Source organism: Metarhizium robertsii (assembly GCF_000187425.2).
Source record: "Metarhizium robertsii ARSEF 23 chromosome Unknown MAA_Scf_24, whole genome shotgun sequence".
Classification (NCBI taxonomy): Eukaryota; Fungi; Ascomycota; class Sordariomycetes; order Hypocreales; family Clavicipitaceae; genus Metarhizium; species Metarhizium robertsii.
The window spans coordinates 42,918-56,223 of NW_011942165.1; the positions used below are offsets into that span (position 1 = coordinate 42,918).

The 13,306-nt window shown below is 54.3% G+C and overlaps 4 protein-coding genes across 4 annotated transcripts in view; 2 read left to right on the forward strand and 2 right to left on the reverse strand.

The window, feature by feature from the left end:
• Positions 1-2,849: 2,849 nt before the first annotated feature.
• MAA_10246 (Peptidase S8, subtilisin, Ser-active site protein) lies at positions 2,850-4,531 on the forward strand (the record flags this gene model as incomplete). Its single annotated transcript, XM_007828244.1, has 5 exons — positions 2,850-3,387; positions 3,522-3,601; positions 3,661-3,939; positions 4,031-4,226; positions 4,290-4,531. 5 exons carry the CDS (start codon positions 2,850-2,852, stop codon positions 4,529-4,531), a joined length of 1,335 nt encoding a protein of 444 aa, XP_007826435.1.
• Positions 4,532-5,632: 1,101 nt separating this feature from the next.
• MAA_10247 (squalene synthase) lies at positions 5,633-7,264 on the reverse strand (the record flags this gene model as incomplete). The annotated part of the gene is made up of 4 exons (XM_007828245.2): positions 5,633-5,764; positions 5,828-5,989; positions 6,048-7,101; positions 7,209-7,264. The coding sequence occupies 4 exons, from the start codon at positions 7,262-7,264 to the stop codon at positions 5,633-5,635; spliced, it is 1,404 nt and encodes a 467-aa protein (XP_007826436.2).
• A 2,371-nt stretch (positions 7,265-9,635) lies between these two features.
• On the forward strand, positions 9,636-11,361 carry MAA_10248 (General substrate transporter; the record flags this gene model as incomplete). The annotated part of the gene is made up of 3 exons (XM_007828246.1): positions 9,636-9,770; positions 9,873-10,197; positions 10,304-11,361. 3 exons carry the CDS (start codon positions 9,636-9,638, stop codon positions 11,359-11,361), a joined length of 1,518 nt encoding a protein of 505 aa, XP_007826437.1.
• Positions 11,362-12,788: 1,427 nt separating this feature from the next.
• Positions 12,789-13,306, reverse strand: part of MAA_10249 (uncharacterized protein) — a gene marked incomplete at both ends in the record, with an annotated part of 1,246 nt that continues 728 nt past the window's right edge. Inside the window, one exon of the mRNA XM_007828247.1 lies at positions 12,789-13,229. Within this exon, the coding sequence (XP_007826438.1) occupies positions 12,789-13,229 (441 nt within the window). The remainder of the gene's footprint in view (positions 13,230-13,306) is intronic.

Consider the following 13,306-nt stretch of genomic DNA (forward strand, 5'->3'; position numbering starts at 1 on the left):
TTTCCACGGTAGACTGATTCGCAGGGCGCGCATGAAGCATTATAAAACTGCCCAGAATTTCGGCAACCTCCACGGCATCAATTGTATACACTTCCGCGTGGGCAGATCAAACCAAGGGCCAGACCAAGGGCCAGAGGTTGACGTCATTGGAGGAACATGGCAACAGGAACCGTTCCTATCAGCATCCACACGCGACAAGAACACTCCGAAAAATGCAGCCCAAACCCTGGAATTCAAGCCGGATGAGAAACGCCTTGAAATGCGGAAAAATAAAAAAGCCAAGTTCTGCCCTGGGATACGATGCTAGTAGATCGGGCGAATGGGGTCGTGCTTGGAGCATAAAAGCGACTGACTCTACTTGACACAAGTGCCCGCGATACAAATGACCATCAGACCGAAAACTTAGGACGGCCGGGCTGAAAGGTTGGCGATCAAACAAGAGTGTCAGAGCTTCTTTCAAGTCATTGTGTCGTGCAGCGACTCGCTAGCGCCCGGCCGTGGGCTTTGCTGACGTTTTTTCGCGTAATTACTTCCTTTTTGCATTGTTGTTTCAAATTCGGTTCGCCGATGCGACAGAGTTTAGGGAATTGCATTTGATATGATGACTTCGCGTGTAATGCGCCAAAGAGATTGTCGGCGAGTTTTGTATTCCTTGGCTTACACACGGGGAACCGGCTCCCATTATTGCACACACTGCGCTTGCACACACTGCGCTTGCACGTCGCGTCTTGCATGAAGTCCCTCTAGGCCAAGGGGAGAAACCGCTATTTCGTGCCAGGGAGTATATCCGCTTCCAAGAACCCCCCTGCTGCTTGATAGTAAGGCTGAGGCACAACGGCGCGGGCCTACACGGAGCTCAGTTCTCCGAGCGCTAGATGGCTCATGACTTGAATAAGGCGAACTCGTCCGAGGGGTGGCAAGGACTCAGGACTCAGGAGGGTTTCCTCGCTTCGAAATAGGCAGCAGGACAGAGTTGGGGCCGCCCATCTTGTCTTGGTCGGGCGGGCAGGGCGTAAGGTTTGATAGAGGCCGCGTCTGGCAGCTGCAGCTTGCCATCCATTTCCATGAGCTGGGTTTCTCAGGAAGATGTACGGATGCGAGGATTCACGAGCCGCCTCGTGGATCGAAACAATGATCATCGCCGCATCACGGGCTTGGACACTTCAGAGGCGTGGAATGACGACAAGCTGTTGCGGAATCATAACAAAAGGACTGCACGGGCTGGTTTCCGAAGCAGGTTTCAAATAGGAGCGCACCTCAATCTGCGACAAAAACAAATGAGGACAGCAGTCTCCAAGGTCTGGCGTCGAAGCGTGCGGCGTTTCTGATGTGTGGGGTTGCTGGTTCGTGAACAGAGTAGACTGGACCAAGACGGACTACGCTGCCCATGACAGCGGAGAAGCAGAATGTCGATTGATGAGCCGAGTCACCAGACGCAAGGAGAGATTGATATTGGCCTTGCCCATTCGAGCTGGGTCGATCAAGGCAAAACCGCAGCCGTATGAGGGGATGGCTTGGCACGGGGGCACGGGGCACCAAGGGGCCATGGAGGCACTCATGTGCAGCATGCGGCGATTTAGCTCCACTTGCCAATTAACCTTGGGGACTGCCTTATTTCTTTAATTTTCTCTCGGCGAGTTTAGATTCATCAGGCGCTGTGGCTGAAATATGCAGAGTGCGGAAAGGAAGCATTAATAGACGTAAATTTCAGAGTAGCACTTGGCACATCTGCGCCTATCCGACGGCACGAGGAAGGTTCCATGTCCGCCCCGGCTGTCGCTCCTTCCCAGTCGGACAGGCTGGTTCACCAGTCTCGACTCTTGACTCTTGACTCTTCTCCTGCTCCGCCTTTCCAATGCGCCTCGGCCATCTGTTATTGCACCGCGCAATAAACTGTCTGGAGCTGACATCTGTACATACTCGGCGAGCCGGCCCCTGATCCGATCTCGTCGCTGCCACCCTGGTTGCTCACACGCGCCCGGCGTTTGGACCTGGTCCGCTTGGCCGGGCCAGCTATTGTCGAGTCTTGGCATTGATTTGACTGGTCCGGCCTTGACGGCCCCAGCTCCATCGCCATCGACGCCGCCCAAGGCCTTTTTCGAAACCCATATGGCGGCGCTTCACGCCGCAGCCAAGGAGGGCTTGCCTCGTGCTCAGTCTCATCCCTGACAACTACCATCCTTGCGAGTCGCTGCCGTTGGAGTGCTCCGTCTTGGCAGGCACGTCGTGCTCAACCCGTGGGAGTGTGATGCCACAAGATACACTCCATGCCCCAGATGTCCCAGATGCTGCCTCCATGCGGCCGCGATTCGGCCACATCATGAGACGTCTTACCACGTGGGCTCAGCACTTCATTTGCTGGGCCCAGTCAGAATTACTGGCAGAGCCATGTCGTTCATCGCGAGATTGAGGCCAAGATGCGACAATAGCCATCTTGTCTCGAGGCTATTCGGGCCCCCCCATGTCCACCATGCCTCTCAATTATTCTCCTTGTAATTCAAACCCTGTTTCACGTCATTTGTTGCAGTATTTCTTCCCTTGGATGCCCATGTTTTCTTCATCCTGTCCCTCTGGTTGTTGCGATTCCTGTAATCTGATAGATCCGGCAGGTCGGCATCCATCATTTCCTTCTCTTCGTCAAGTTGTTCCAGCGAGTTCCGACCAGCGTTGAACGTTGATTTTTCTTCTTTTTTTGTCGAATTCCCTCTAGACCAACTCTAGGTGGATTGTCCGTCGTTTGGTTTCTTGTTTTCGCCATTTATACATACCGGCGGAGCGATCCGCGGGATCGGCCGTCACTGTTCATCACTGTCAATAAGGGCTTTGTCCGTTTACAATTTTAGCCCGTCATGACGTCCATCAAGAATATGGTTCTTGGAGCTGTCCTCCTCTGGGCACAGCTGATTGCCGCCTTTCCCACTCCCATCGGCGGCGACGGCGGCCTCTTGAGCCTCCTCGGCCTTGGCTCCAGCCGGAACGGCGACAAGAATGCTTCGCCCACTCCAGCAAAGAGCAATGTCAAAGCTAAATCAAGGATCGTCCCCAACAGCTATATCGTTGTCTACAAGAATACCACCAGCGCCGCGGATGTCAAGGCCATGACGGCCTCCGTCTCTTCCCAACTCAAGAAGCGCAACCTGAACAAACGTGGATCCGAAGGCCAGCTACTTTCGACCGACGTCCGGTCCTTCCAGATAAACAACTGGCATGCCATGAATTTCGAAGCCGAGGAATCCATGGCGTTGGAGGTTGGCAAGTATGACGGGGTGGATTATGTCGAGAAAAACACGTGGTTTTCGACACTGGGGCTTGTTAAACAAGAGAATGCCCCTGCTGGATTGCAGCGATTGTCAGAAGCGGCTCCCGTAGGCGAGCAACCAAACAAAGGTGAATAACCCCCCGCCTCTAGGCTTTCGTCCTTCAAACTTCCTGCGACTGCATCGACTGACTGGAGGGGGGAAAATTTGTAGGACTTTACGTGTACGACTCATCTGCGGGCAACGGCACTACTGCCTACGTAGTTGACTCTGGCTGTCGAACCACCCACCGGGATTTTGAAGGGCGTGCTACTACGATTGCCAACTTTGTTAAAGGCGAGAGAGTATGTTGTAGACCCCTCCAAGGACTCTACGTGGCCGCTTGCATATTAATGATGCGTAGGCAACCGACGCCAACGGCCACGGCACCCACGTCGCCTGCACTATTGCTGGCGCGAAGTTTGGTGTTGCTAAATTGGCCACGGTCAAGTGCGTCAAGGTCATGAATGCCGAGGGCCAAGGAACAAATGCGGACATTATCGCAGGCTTGCAGAGTGTTGTTGAAGACGTGAAGAAGACCAAACCCCAGGCGGCAACTATGAACATGTCCTTGGGTGGAGGCCGGTCACAGGCCTTGGACACGGCCATAAACAATGTCTTCAAAGCCGGTGTTCTTCCTGTGGTGGCAGCCGGAAACGAGAATGCATGTCGCTCCAAATGGCCAAGTCTGCCACTGTCATTGAGATGAAACGAGCGCTAACATCGTCCTGCAGCAAAACGCAAAAAACGTATCGCCAGCCGCTGCCCCCAACGCCATCACCGTTGGCGCCGTAGATGCCAACACGGATCAAAAGGCTGGCTTCTCAAACTTTGGCCCGAGTGTCGATATCAATGCCCCTGGTGTGGATGTTCAGTCTTGTGGCATCAGGTCTGACAGTGATGTGTCGACTAAGAGCGGGACCAGCATGGGTAAGAGTTCAAGCATCAAGACCGTTGTCCCCCTTGGCCACAACTGACCGACCTCATCTATAGCCTCTCCCCATGTTGCCGGCCTTGCCAACTATTTGATGCGGTTGGAGAATGTCAGCGACCCCGCCAAAGTAACCGCCCTGCTGAAGGGCCAGGCCAAGGAAACTGATGCCACGGTGGAGGGCGGCCGAAGAGACACAACGCCCCTGATTGCCAACAACGGAAACCAACTAGATAAGAATAAGTTCCTGGATGAGAATGGCGCCAAGGGGGGTACACAGGGAAACGGCGCCGCCTCGAATTAATCCGCACAGCTACTGTAATTGGAGTTGGTCATCTTTTGTGGGAGTATCAAGGCCTCGTAGCTTAACCAGAAGAGTCAAGAGTACTGCCACGTTTTCCTTGCAGTCCGCCACGGACATGGTGCATCCCGCGTTGGCAGAAATTCCAATTTATTAACATTCAATGTCTCTTGTAGTATTATTGGACCAAGCGTATTGAGTTGTGCAGTCAGTTTTGTAGATATAATCGGGGTCTTTATATAGCACCCCACCTTTCCGCCATTTGTTTCCTGGCGGTGCTGTTGAATGCGTGTTGGACTGGACTATTTACCACCTGGCGTTTATACGTCAAACACTCTATTCGAGCTGGGCTATTCGAGGCGCATCCCGGTCCCGCGTCCCCGGGTCCGGACACAAAACTCCCACTGGTGAAGCACCGCGTAGGTAGTCAGTAATTATCAGCCAGTGGGTTTTGTCAAAGTAGCGCATGTTCATGCACAGCGTATTGGCCAGGGAGCTTCAGGGTTATATTGGCAGCAGTGCTGGAGGGAAACAACGCAGCGTCATAAAGCTAGATTTGTATTGGGTCACGGACATGGAGAGGTAGACCTGGGACGCTAGACACGACGCAGTAGTAAGCTTTGGTGGTATTGTTCTGTCTGCCATATATGCATCGACAAGAGCCTAGCCACTCCATCTTCAGAAGCACAGAATCCACGGTGAGAAAGGAGGTTACAAAATGTTGCTCGCCAACAGAGTCTCAACACCTGTCAACCCGTCGTGACAAGGACTCAGTTGGGCCATTCCACAGGAGAAGCCTGGAGCATGGGGATTACTTTTAGCACTTCTTCGGCACAACCGTGGTCATCAAAGGACCAGATTGCAATTTGACATCCGTGCTGGGCTGCGCCCCATTTACGTACATCTTGGCGATTCTGGGAAAAGCAGAGAATCAATCAGTGGGTGGCCGTGGGATCAGTAAATTATTCGTATTAGAAGGTCGTATGTAGCTCAAGAACCTTGTCTCGTCCATTAAATGCTCATTAGTAGGACAAGGAGATGCATGAATATTTGTCTGAGAAACAATAGTGATAATGGAGAAGCAGCTTTAGGGGAATCAAGTCTTTACAGTTCTTCTCTGGCGGTCGTTATGGCTGTCGTGACTGCTGGTGCGGGATCATTTAGTTTTTGAAGCAGGATGCTTGCCTCCTTAAAGATATTGGGGAATTGAGCCCCTAATAACCATGCGGTGCCGATCTGTGGGTGGCGCGTTAGTTGGGAGCCGCATCTTGTGTTTGTAGCAAGGCGGGCATCATTTACCATTAGGCCGGAAACAAATAGCAGACACAGAGCAACAACCCCAAACATGACCAGGGTCTCGCCGGTGTCCATGGTTGGCTCATTCCGTTGCTTCTGGTTATTCTCCAAGTTGAGCTGGTTGGGATCTTGACGGGGGTAAAGTGTCTCGATGAATTGTTCAATCTAATTGACATGTCAGTAGGCTCAACTTGAGAGTAGAGTTGGAGTTGAACTGGCATACCTTGGCGCATCGCACGCTAATGTTGAGGTAATTGGGATCTCTGGGGTCATTCTTCTTCTGAATTCTTCGGGCATATCTGCGGAATACCTCGCATACAGTGTAGAGGTTTTGTGTGCACTCGGTCATGAGCTGGCAGGCGTCGCCCTTTGTGATTTTGACGTTGCGCTTCAGCACGTCAGGGTTGCGGAAGACCAGCTCCAGAGTAGCAATGGCCATGCCTTGCGGAATAGCAACAAAGTTGAACACACTCTGTTCGCGCATGCCGGCCATGTAGAAGAGGCATTCCTCACAGTGTTTTAAGGCATCGAGAACCATGTCTGATATGCAATTCAGGGCCTTGTCCTCGTAATTTGGGTCAAACAAGTCCTCCCACTTGTCCACGTGCCTGCTCCAAATCTCCTTGGGATACCAGCGGCGACCGTCGCTCCAGTCCTCCCGGAGATCACGGATAATGTTGGTCTTCTGGAGGAACTGGCCCATGGACTCGGTCAGGGAGGGTCGCTCTGCGAGTTTGGGGTTCCCTAGTTCTGAAGCGACAAAGAGCCTGGTCAGACCCTCACCGACCAAACCTGCGACGTAGTGGCAGTACAGCTCATAGTCGTCAATGGTGTTGACACCATTCTTGATCATTTCGTCGTTTTGGGCGTAGTCAGCCATGCCATGGCCCATTTTTATGGTAATGTCCTTGATGATTGCATAGTAAGTTGGCTTAATCTTTTTGAGCTCGGTGATGACGACGTCAAATTTTTCCAGGAGCTCCCTGTCCTTTTCTTGGCTCTCGTGGTACTGCCAGCCATCAACCTCCATGGTGTCGTGAAAGTTGCGCAGCAAAGGCACCTTCTTGCTCAACGGTATCGTCATATCATCTTCGATGGTATCGAGGCCCCGCAGTACCAAATAGAACAGACTAATGGGGACAAGGAGCTCATGGTTGAGTTCTTGGATGACAGCGGCAAAGCTGCGACTAGTCAAGTTGAGGAAGCGGAAGCATTCTTTCAAGGTTTCCGACTCTGTGGAAGGATCGCGCCTGTGGACAGGGTTGTGCCAGAGCTTCCTGTAATCAAATGGGTGTTAGCAACAGCCATGGTCACCGTCATGTTCTGTAGAATGCATTGCCAAAGCATCGTATGGCGCTGTACCGAGGGTGACCATCAAACATACCACTGGATAATGGAGCGCAGCTGGTTGGGGTGCAGAAGGTAGTATAGGGCGCCCATTGTGTAGTATTTGCCGGCCAGCCAGCTCAATTGGCGGAGAGGACGTGGGTGTCTGAAAGGACAAGGAAAGTCTCATAAAAGGGGGGTTGCGAAGAGATATCCAGACGCAGCAAAGCGCAGGAGTACAATGGCCAGCTTTTCTGTGCGCGGTCGTGACGCGGCTGCAGCAACCGGCTTCAGAGCCGAAAGAGTTGTTCAAGCAGACAGCGGCCGGTAAGGAAACGGCCTCTAGAGGAGAAAAGAAGCTGTCGAGATGGCAGAGGAAGGATGTGGAGGAAAGGTTGGGGAGAGGGAAGCGGGACGCGTGAGGCGTCAGAAATTAAGAGGCCCAACATGGAGAGTTTTTGTATTAGCCATTAGCCAAAGAAGTGTCGGAAGGGGTTTTCTCCAAGCGGAGATTGCCTCCACACTGGGATGGGTCGGCTGTGGCTTGTGCAGGCGGCTTCTGCAGCAAAAGATGCCCGAAACCCGGCCAAATGTGGCGGACAGTGGCTTGTTTCCCTGTTCTTCATTTGAGCGGCGTACGGAGGTGCGGAAGAGAAGGATTCTGATTCGCCGAGGCACGCGTTTGCCCTGAGCACGAATACGCAAGAGCGCCTTCCGGTTGCGGGATGAATACGCAGCTTCTCACCAGTGGCTTGAATGGCCGAAAGGTCCAGCGTCACCAAACACCATATCCTCCAACCCCGGAGTAAAACTTCTGCGTTAGCTCGAGCGCAAGTGTTTGCTGCTACTGGTTTGACCGTGATAAGTCGGTGTAGAGCTGTGCCACGACGGTTCAAGGCGGAGAGCCCACTGAAATGACTTTTCAACCGGCGGAAAGCTGCCAGGTTTGTCTCAACAAAGCTCTTCGTTGACACGTGGAAAGTTACTAGGAATTGCGGTGTTCGCTTCGACTCGTCTGGCAACGGATCAATCCTCGAGCCTGCCGTCGCGTTGACTGCACGACTGGCACTGTGCAGGATATTATCCGACTCCACGTCGCTGAGCCATCAATCCAGTCCGATACACTCTTACAGCCCAGCGCGACGGAAGCCTGGCATTCATGACACGGGGAATGGCGAAACCGGGCAACGCGAAGCGCGGCAGGCCAGATGTGCTATACAATGGCGCCCGAAGACAATCAATCGATGCGTCTCGCAGTCGGCGTATGGACAGCTTATAACCTGGGCTTGGCGAGAGTCAAGGCACAGGAATTATCGTGGCGTTGAGGCCAGCTGAGGCTTGTGAGGGGATTTGGCATGGCCAAAGCATTTCTACTAGGTTCCATGCCAACGCGAGCTCTTGCCATATATGCAGGCAAAGCTGTATAATGTGGCCAAGTTGGAGCTTTTGGAGCTGTTCAACTCGGGCCTCTTGGGCTGCTGCCGCCGCATATGAAGCTTTTTGGCTGGGCTGATGGAAGCTGCTTCAAGGTTAGCTGGAGCTATCAAATCCCCCAGAGCTTCTTTTTGTTTTCCCCTCCGAGGGCGCTTCGGGGACCCTGCCAGGGATTGCCTGCGGCGCTGCTTGATGACGTTATTGTGAGATTCAATGTGTGAGGCTAGCTAGAAGGCAAAGCTGCTACGAAGGTGCCTAGCCCTAAACTCCCGCAAGGCAGCATTATATCACAAGACTCTATTCCCCTTCCCCGTTCTTATGGAGTAACTTTCGACCCCAGGTGTCTCGGGACAATTTCGACCTCGCACAAAAATTCCAGCCCGTCAGGTGGACGAAGGCTCGAGACCAGCCAGTCATGTCCTCACAAAGCCGACCCCACGGCGTAATCAACGTGGAGAAGAACCATCTGCAGGTCGGGACGGGGTCCGGTTGTCATACTACATTTTGAACCATGACTTTCGTACTTGTCTCTCGGTTAGAGAAAACCGCCATGGTGAGCCAATCTCCATGCGGACGGGCGACTGTATGTAGTACTTGCAATCCTTGCTTGAACCCGCGCACGTGTCCAATACAATAATCAGCCCTCCACTTATGAATAGAGAGCGCTGTTCATTCCGTCCCATCTGCATCATCATCTTGCTGCGGCCAGGGTTCGTTCGGGACTCGGCACGGCTAGCCTGTAAGACGCTGATCTTCTGCCCCAGGCACGTGTGCGGGATGAAAGGTTGGCAGGATTCTAGTTATGCGGGGTTGGACTTTAATTTTCTTCCATATTCGTTAGTTGAGGGGATTCGTTCTTCCTTTTCGCGTCCATTCGCGGACCGAGAAGCATCATCGTGGTTCGGCTTCTCCGAACTTGCTGGGATACTAATACCCCGTGCCCGTGCCCGTGCCTGGTCGGGCAAGAGAAAAGAAACAAAGTTGAGAGCAGCCGCTTGAAACCCATTTGTTGTTCTATGACTTGTGTCCCGGCTACTCGTTGTTGCGCATAATGGACAACGAGGCCGTTGATATCGTTCCCGGGGAGCATCACAATGCGACGACCAAGGGGGACTCTGAGGCGCAAGTCGCTGCTGTCGAGCGGGTTTCCAGCAAACGACAGAGGTTATCTGATGTATTCACAATTGTAAGCCCGCATTTTCTTGACTTGTCGCAGCCTGGGACCAATGGACGTGGCCATTTGTCGGTTCCCATGCCCGCTTGCCCCTACTCTACTAACGGTTGTTAGTTTTGCTCCGGCTTCGCCCTCATCTCGGATGGTTACCAGAACAACCTCATGACCATGTCCAACGTGCTCTTCAAGAAGGAATACCCGAACGAGTACACCCCACAAGTCAGCACCCGCGTCTCCAACGCCCTGCTCGTCGGCGAGATCCTGGGCCAGGTCGTCGTCGGCCTGACCTGCGACTACATGGGCCGCAAGACGGCCATCATCATGACGACGCTGCTCATTGTTCTCGGCGGCATCCTGGCCACCGCCTCTCACGGCGTTACTATCGACGGCATGTTTTGGATGCTGACTGTTTCGAGAGGCATCGTTGGTTTCGGAGCAGGTATGTCTCGCGTATCCAACCACCCCGTCCCCAGTCGATGTGCCCACTCCCTAGATCCTCGTACATCATGATGCAAGCTGATTTCCGCGACTCTGACGCCGTCTAGGTGGCGAGTACCCTGCCGCCAGCACGTCCGCATCCGAGGCCGCCAACGAACACACACCCGCGAACCGCGGCCCCGTCTTCATCCTCGTCACCAATCTCCCCCTCTCGTTCGGCGGCCCGTTCGCCGTGTCCGTCTTCCTCATCGTGCTGTCCGCCGCCGGCGAGACCAACCTCTCGACCGTGTGGCGCGTCTGCTTCGGCGTCGGCGTCGCGCTGCCCCTGACCGTCTTCTACTTCCGCCTCAAGATGCTCAACTCCAAGCTCTACCGCCGCGGCGCCATCAAGAGGCACGTCCCCTACGCCCTGGTCGTCAGGTACTACTGGAAAACGCTGATCGGCACCTGCGGCGCCTGGTTCCTCTACGACTTTGTCACCTTCCCCAACGGCGTCTTCTCCGGCACCATCATCTCCAGCGTCGCCTCCAGGTCCGGCAGCACCCTGCGCAGCACGGCGGAGTGGCAGCTTCTCCTCGGCGCTATTGCCCTGCCCGGCGTTCTCCTCGGCGCATTCCTCTGCGACAGGCTGGGCCGCAAGAACGTCATGATGCTGGGCTTCTCGGGGTACCTGGTCTTTGGGCTGGTCATTGGCTGCGCGTACGACAAGATCACCGCCATCATCCCGCTCTTTGTCATCTTTTACGGCCTGATGCAGAGTTCTGGCAACCTGGGCCCGGGCGATATGCTCGGCCTCATTTCCTCGGAGAGCTACGCCACCAGCGTCCGTGGAACGTGCTACGGCCTCAGTGCGGCGATTGGCAAGACGGGCGCTGCTGTGGGGACACAGGCGTTTACACCGATTCAAGATAGGTTCGGCAAGAGGTGGACGTTTATTGTCGCGGCTATATGCGGTGTGGTGGGCGTCTTGGTCACGTACTTTTTTGTGCCCAGGTTGACGGGCGAGGATCTGGCCAAGCGGGACGAGGAGTTTAGGGCGTACCTGTTGGCGAATGGGTGGAATGGCGAGATGGGCGAGGCTGATTTGAAGGGTTTGGCAGAGGATGTCGACGAGGGCGTGGTGTCTGGTGATCATGGAGAGAACGGGGTCAAGGCTGCTGGGTAGGGATAATGTTATGGAGCGGTTGGTTTTTGAGAATGCCCAAATGACTGGGTGACGTCTCTGTTGGCTTCTTGATGTTGTTCACGTTTCTGATCCAAGCGGCGTTGCTCTGTGTGCGACGTGCTGGGAGACAAATATTGACAACAGCCAGTCGCACGGCAAGCAATGAATCATATCCGAGCACAAATCTAACGGACAAAAGTCCCAAAGGTGAATCACTTTGAGACAGAGCCACTGACAATAAATACCCTGACGCAATATGCCTTCTGTTCTCCTGCAACATGGTCTAAATCTCAACTGCCTCTTTTTGAGAATATCCATAATAACAAACGAAACATCCTACCGCCAATAGGGTTTTCTACTTTTTTTTTTGGGAGACTTTGATTCCCTTGTGCCTCCAGCTCCCGAAGAATAAATCTACATCAACATGGGATGCACACTGTCGGTAGAGGTCGAATTTCCCGCCAGGAGGAAGCGCCACAGGAGGCATAAACGCAGACACCACATCCCCATCTATAGCACGACTCACCCCGACGGATTTCTAGAAGCAGTACTGGGCCCCGGGCCAGGTGTTTGTCGGCAAACAACTCACGGCGGGAGACAAACAACCCCCTATTGTGGCACAGTCACACACCCTCAGCAAGCAATGAGTCACGAGCTTGATATCCTCAAGCCGCGGGTGGACGAAAAGACCAAGATTGTGGATGCTGAGGAACCCGCCCCTCCCAAGACGGTAAGTGTTGACACTCAAGACCTTGCTAGTAGCAGAAAGATAATGCTTCGTAGGAGACGACGCCCGAAGCAGACACGGGACAGGAGGCCGCAGAAGCTGCGTAGCATGGCGTGAGCAATTTTATTGGCACCAGTCTCCCCTGAGATATACTGTCCCGTATATATATACAAGCAGGACGCTCATATAGCATAGCATGCTACAGTGCGGTCCGCAGCAAAATTGAGGCGTGTGTTAGACATGCCATCGAAACACTATTCTCATCGATGGGGGAAGCTCCCCCAGCACGGAACCCATCCCTCTCAAGGAACCTGGCTCGGATACCTGAAGGGGTTGAGTAGTTCCTTCAGTGTCCCTCGGTTTACAGGGGTTCTACTCGCAAAGCACAGCCGATGATACCAACCGGTCAGAAATTGAAGGCCTTGCGCCGAGAAGACTGGCTGGTTTAGCATCCCCAGCACATTAATTCTTCCAGCAAATATTCCCAGATCCTCTTCGTCATGAAACATCAGTGATAAGAGCGTGATTCCCACTTTAAATCCCGCGCTATCCAGTGCCGCAACAGCAATACCAGTCACCGGCCACCATGGTAAGACTCGAGAACACCATACGGACACGATGGCTCTGCGCAATCCCCAGAATTCCGTCCATCATATCGGCAAAGTGTTGCGTATGTCAGCCCCTTCGGTCCGCAGCCTCTCTACGAAGGATGGCCAGCCCGCGCAGGCCATTCACGGGAGGAGGCCAAAGCGACACCATTGCGCATCAGCACATCGACCACGTCATCGTGGCCCCGGAACGCCGCCTGGACCAGCAGGGTGTTGCCGACACTGTCCCTGGTGCAGATGTAAACGCCCGCGTCGAGCAGGACCTGGACAACGTCAGCGTGCCCCTTTGCAACGGCCGCCAACATGGCCGATTCTCCCAAGCCCGGGTCCGCCTTGATGTCGCTGCCGCCGCCGTGCGCGAGGAGCACCTTGACAACCGCCGCGTGTCCCTTGCGGGCGGCCTGCACGAGGGCCGGGTTCCCGTTTGGATGCCGGGGCCTAGCGGCGCCCTTGTCGAGGAGCATCTCCAGGATGGCAGGGCACCCGAACTTGATGGCGTGCCAGAAGACCGTCTTGCCCCGGGCGTCGGGGGCCTGGACGTCGGCGCCGCGCCGCATGAGCACACTGGCCGCGGCCTCGTTTCTGACGCGGACGGCGGCGTGCAGCGGGG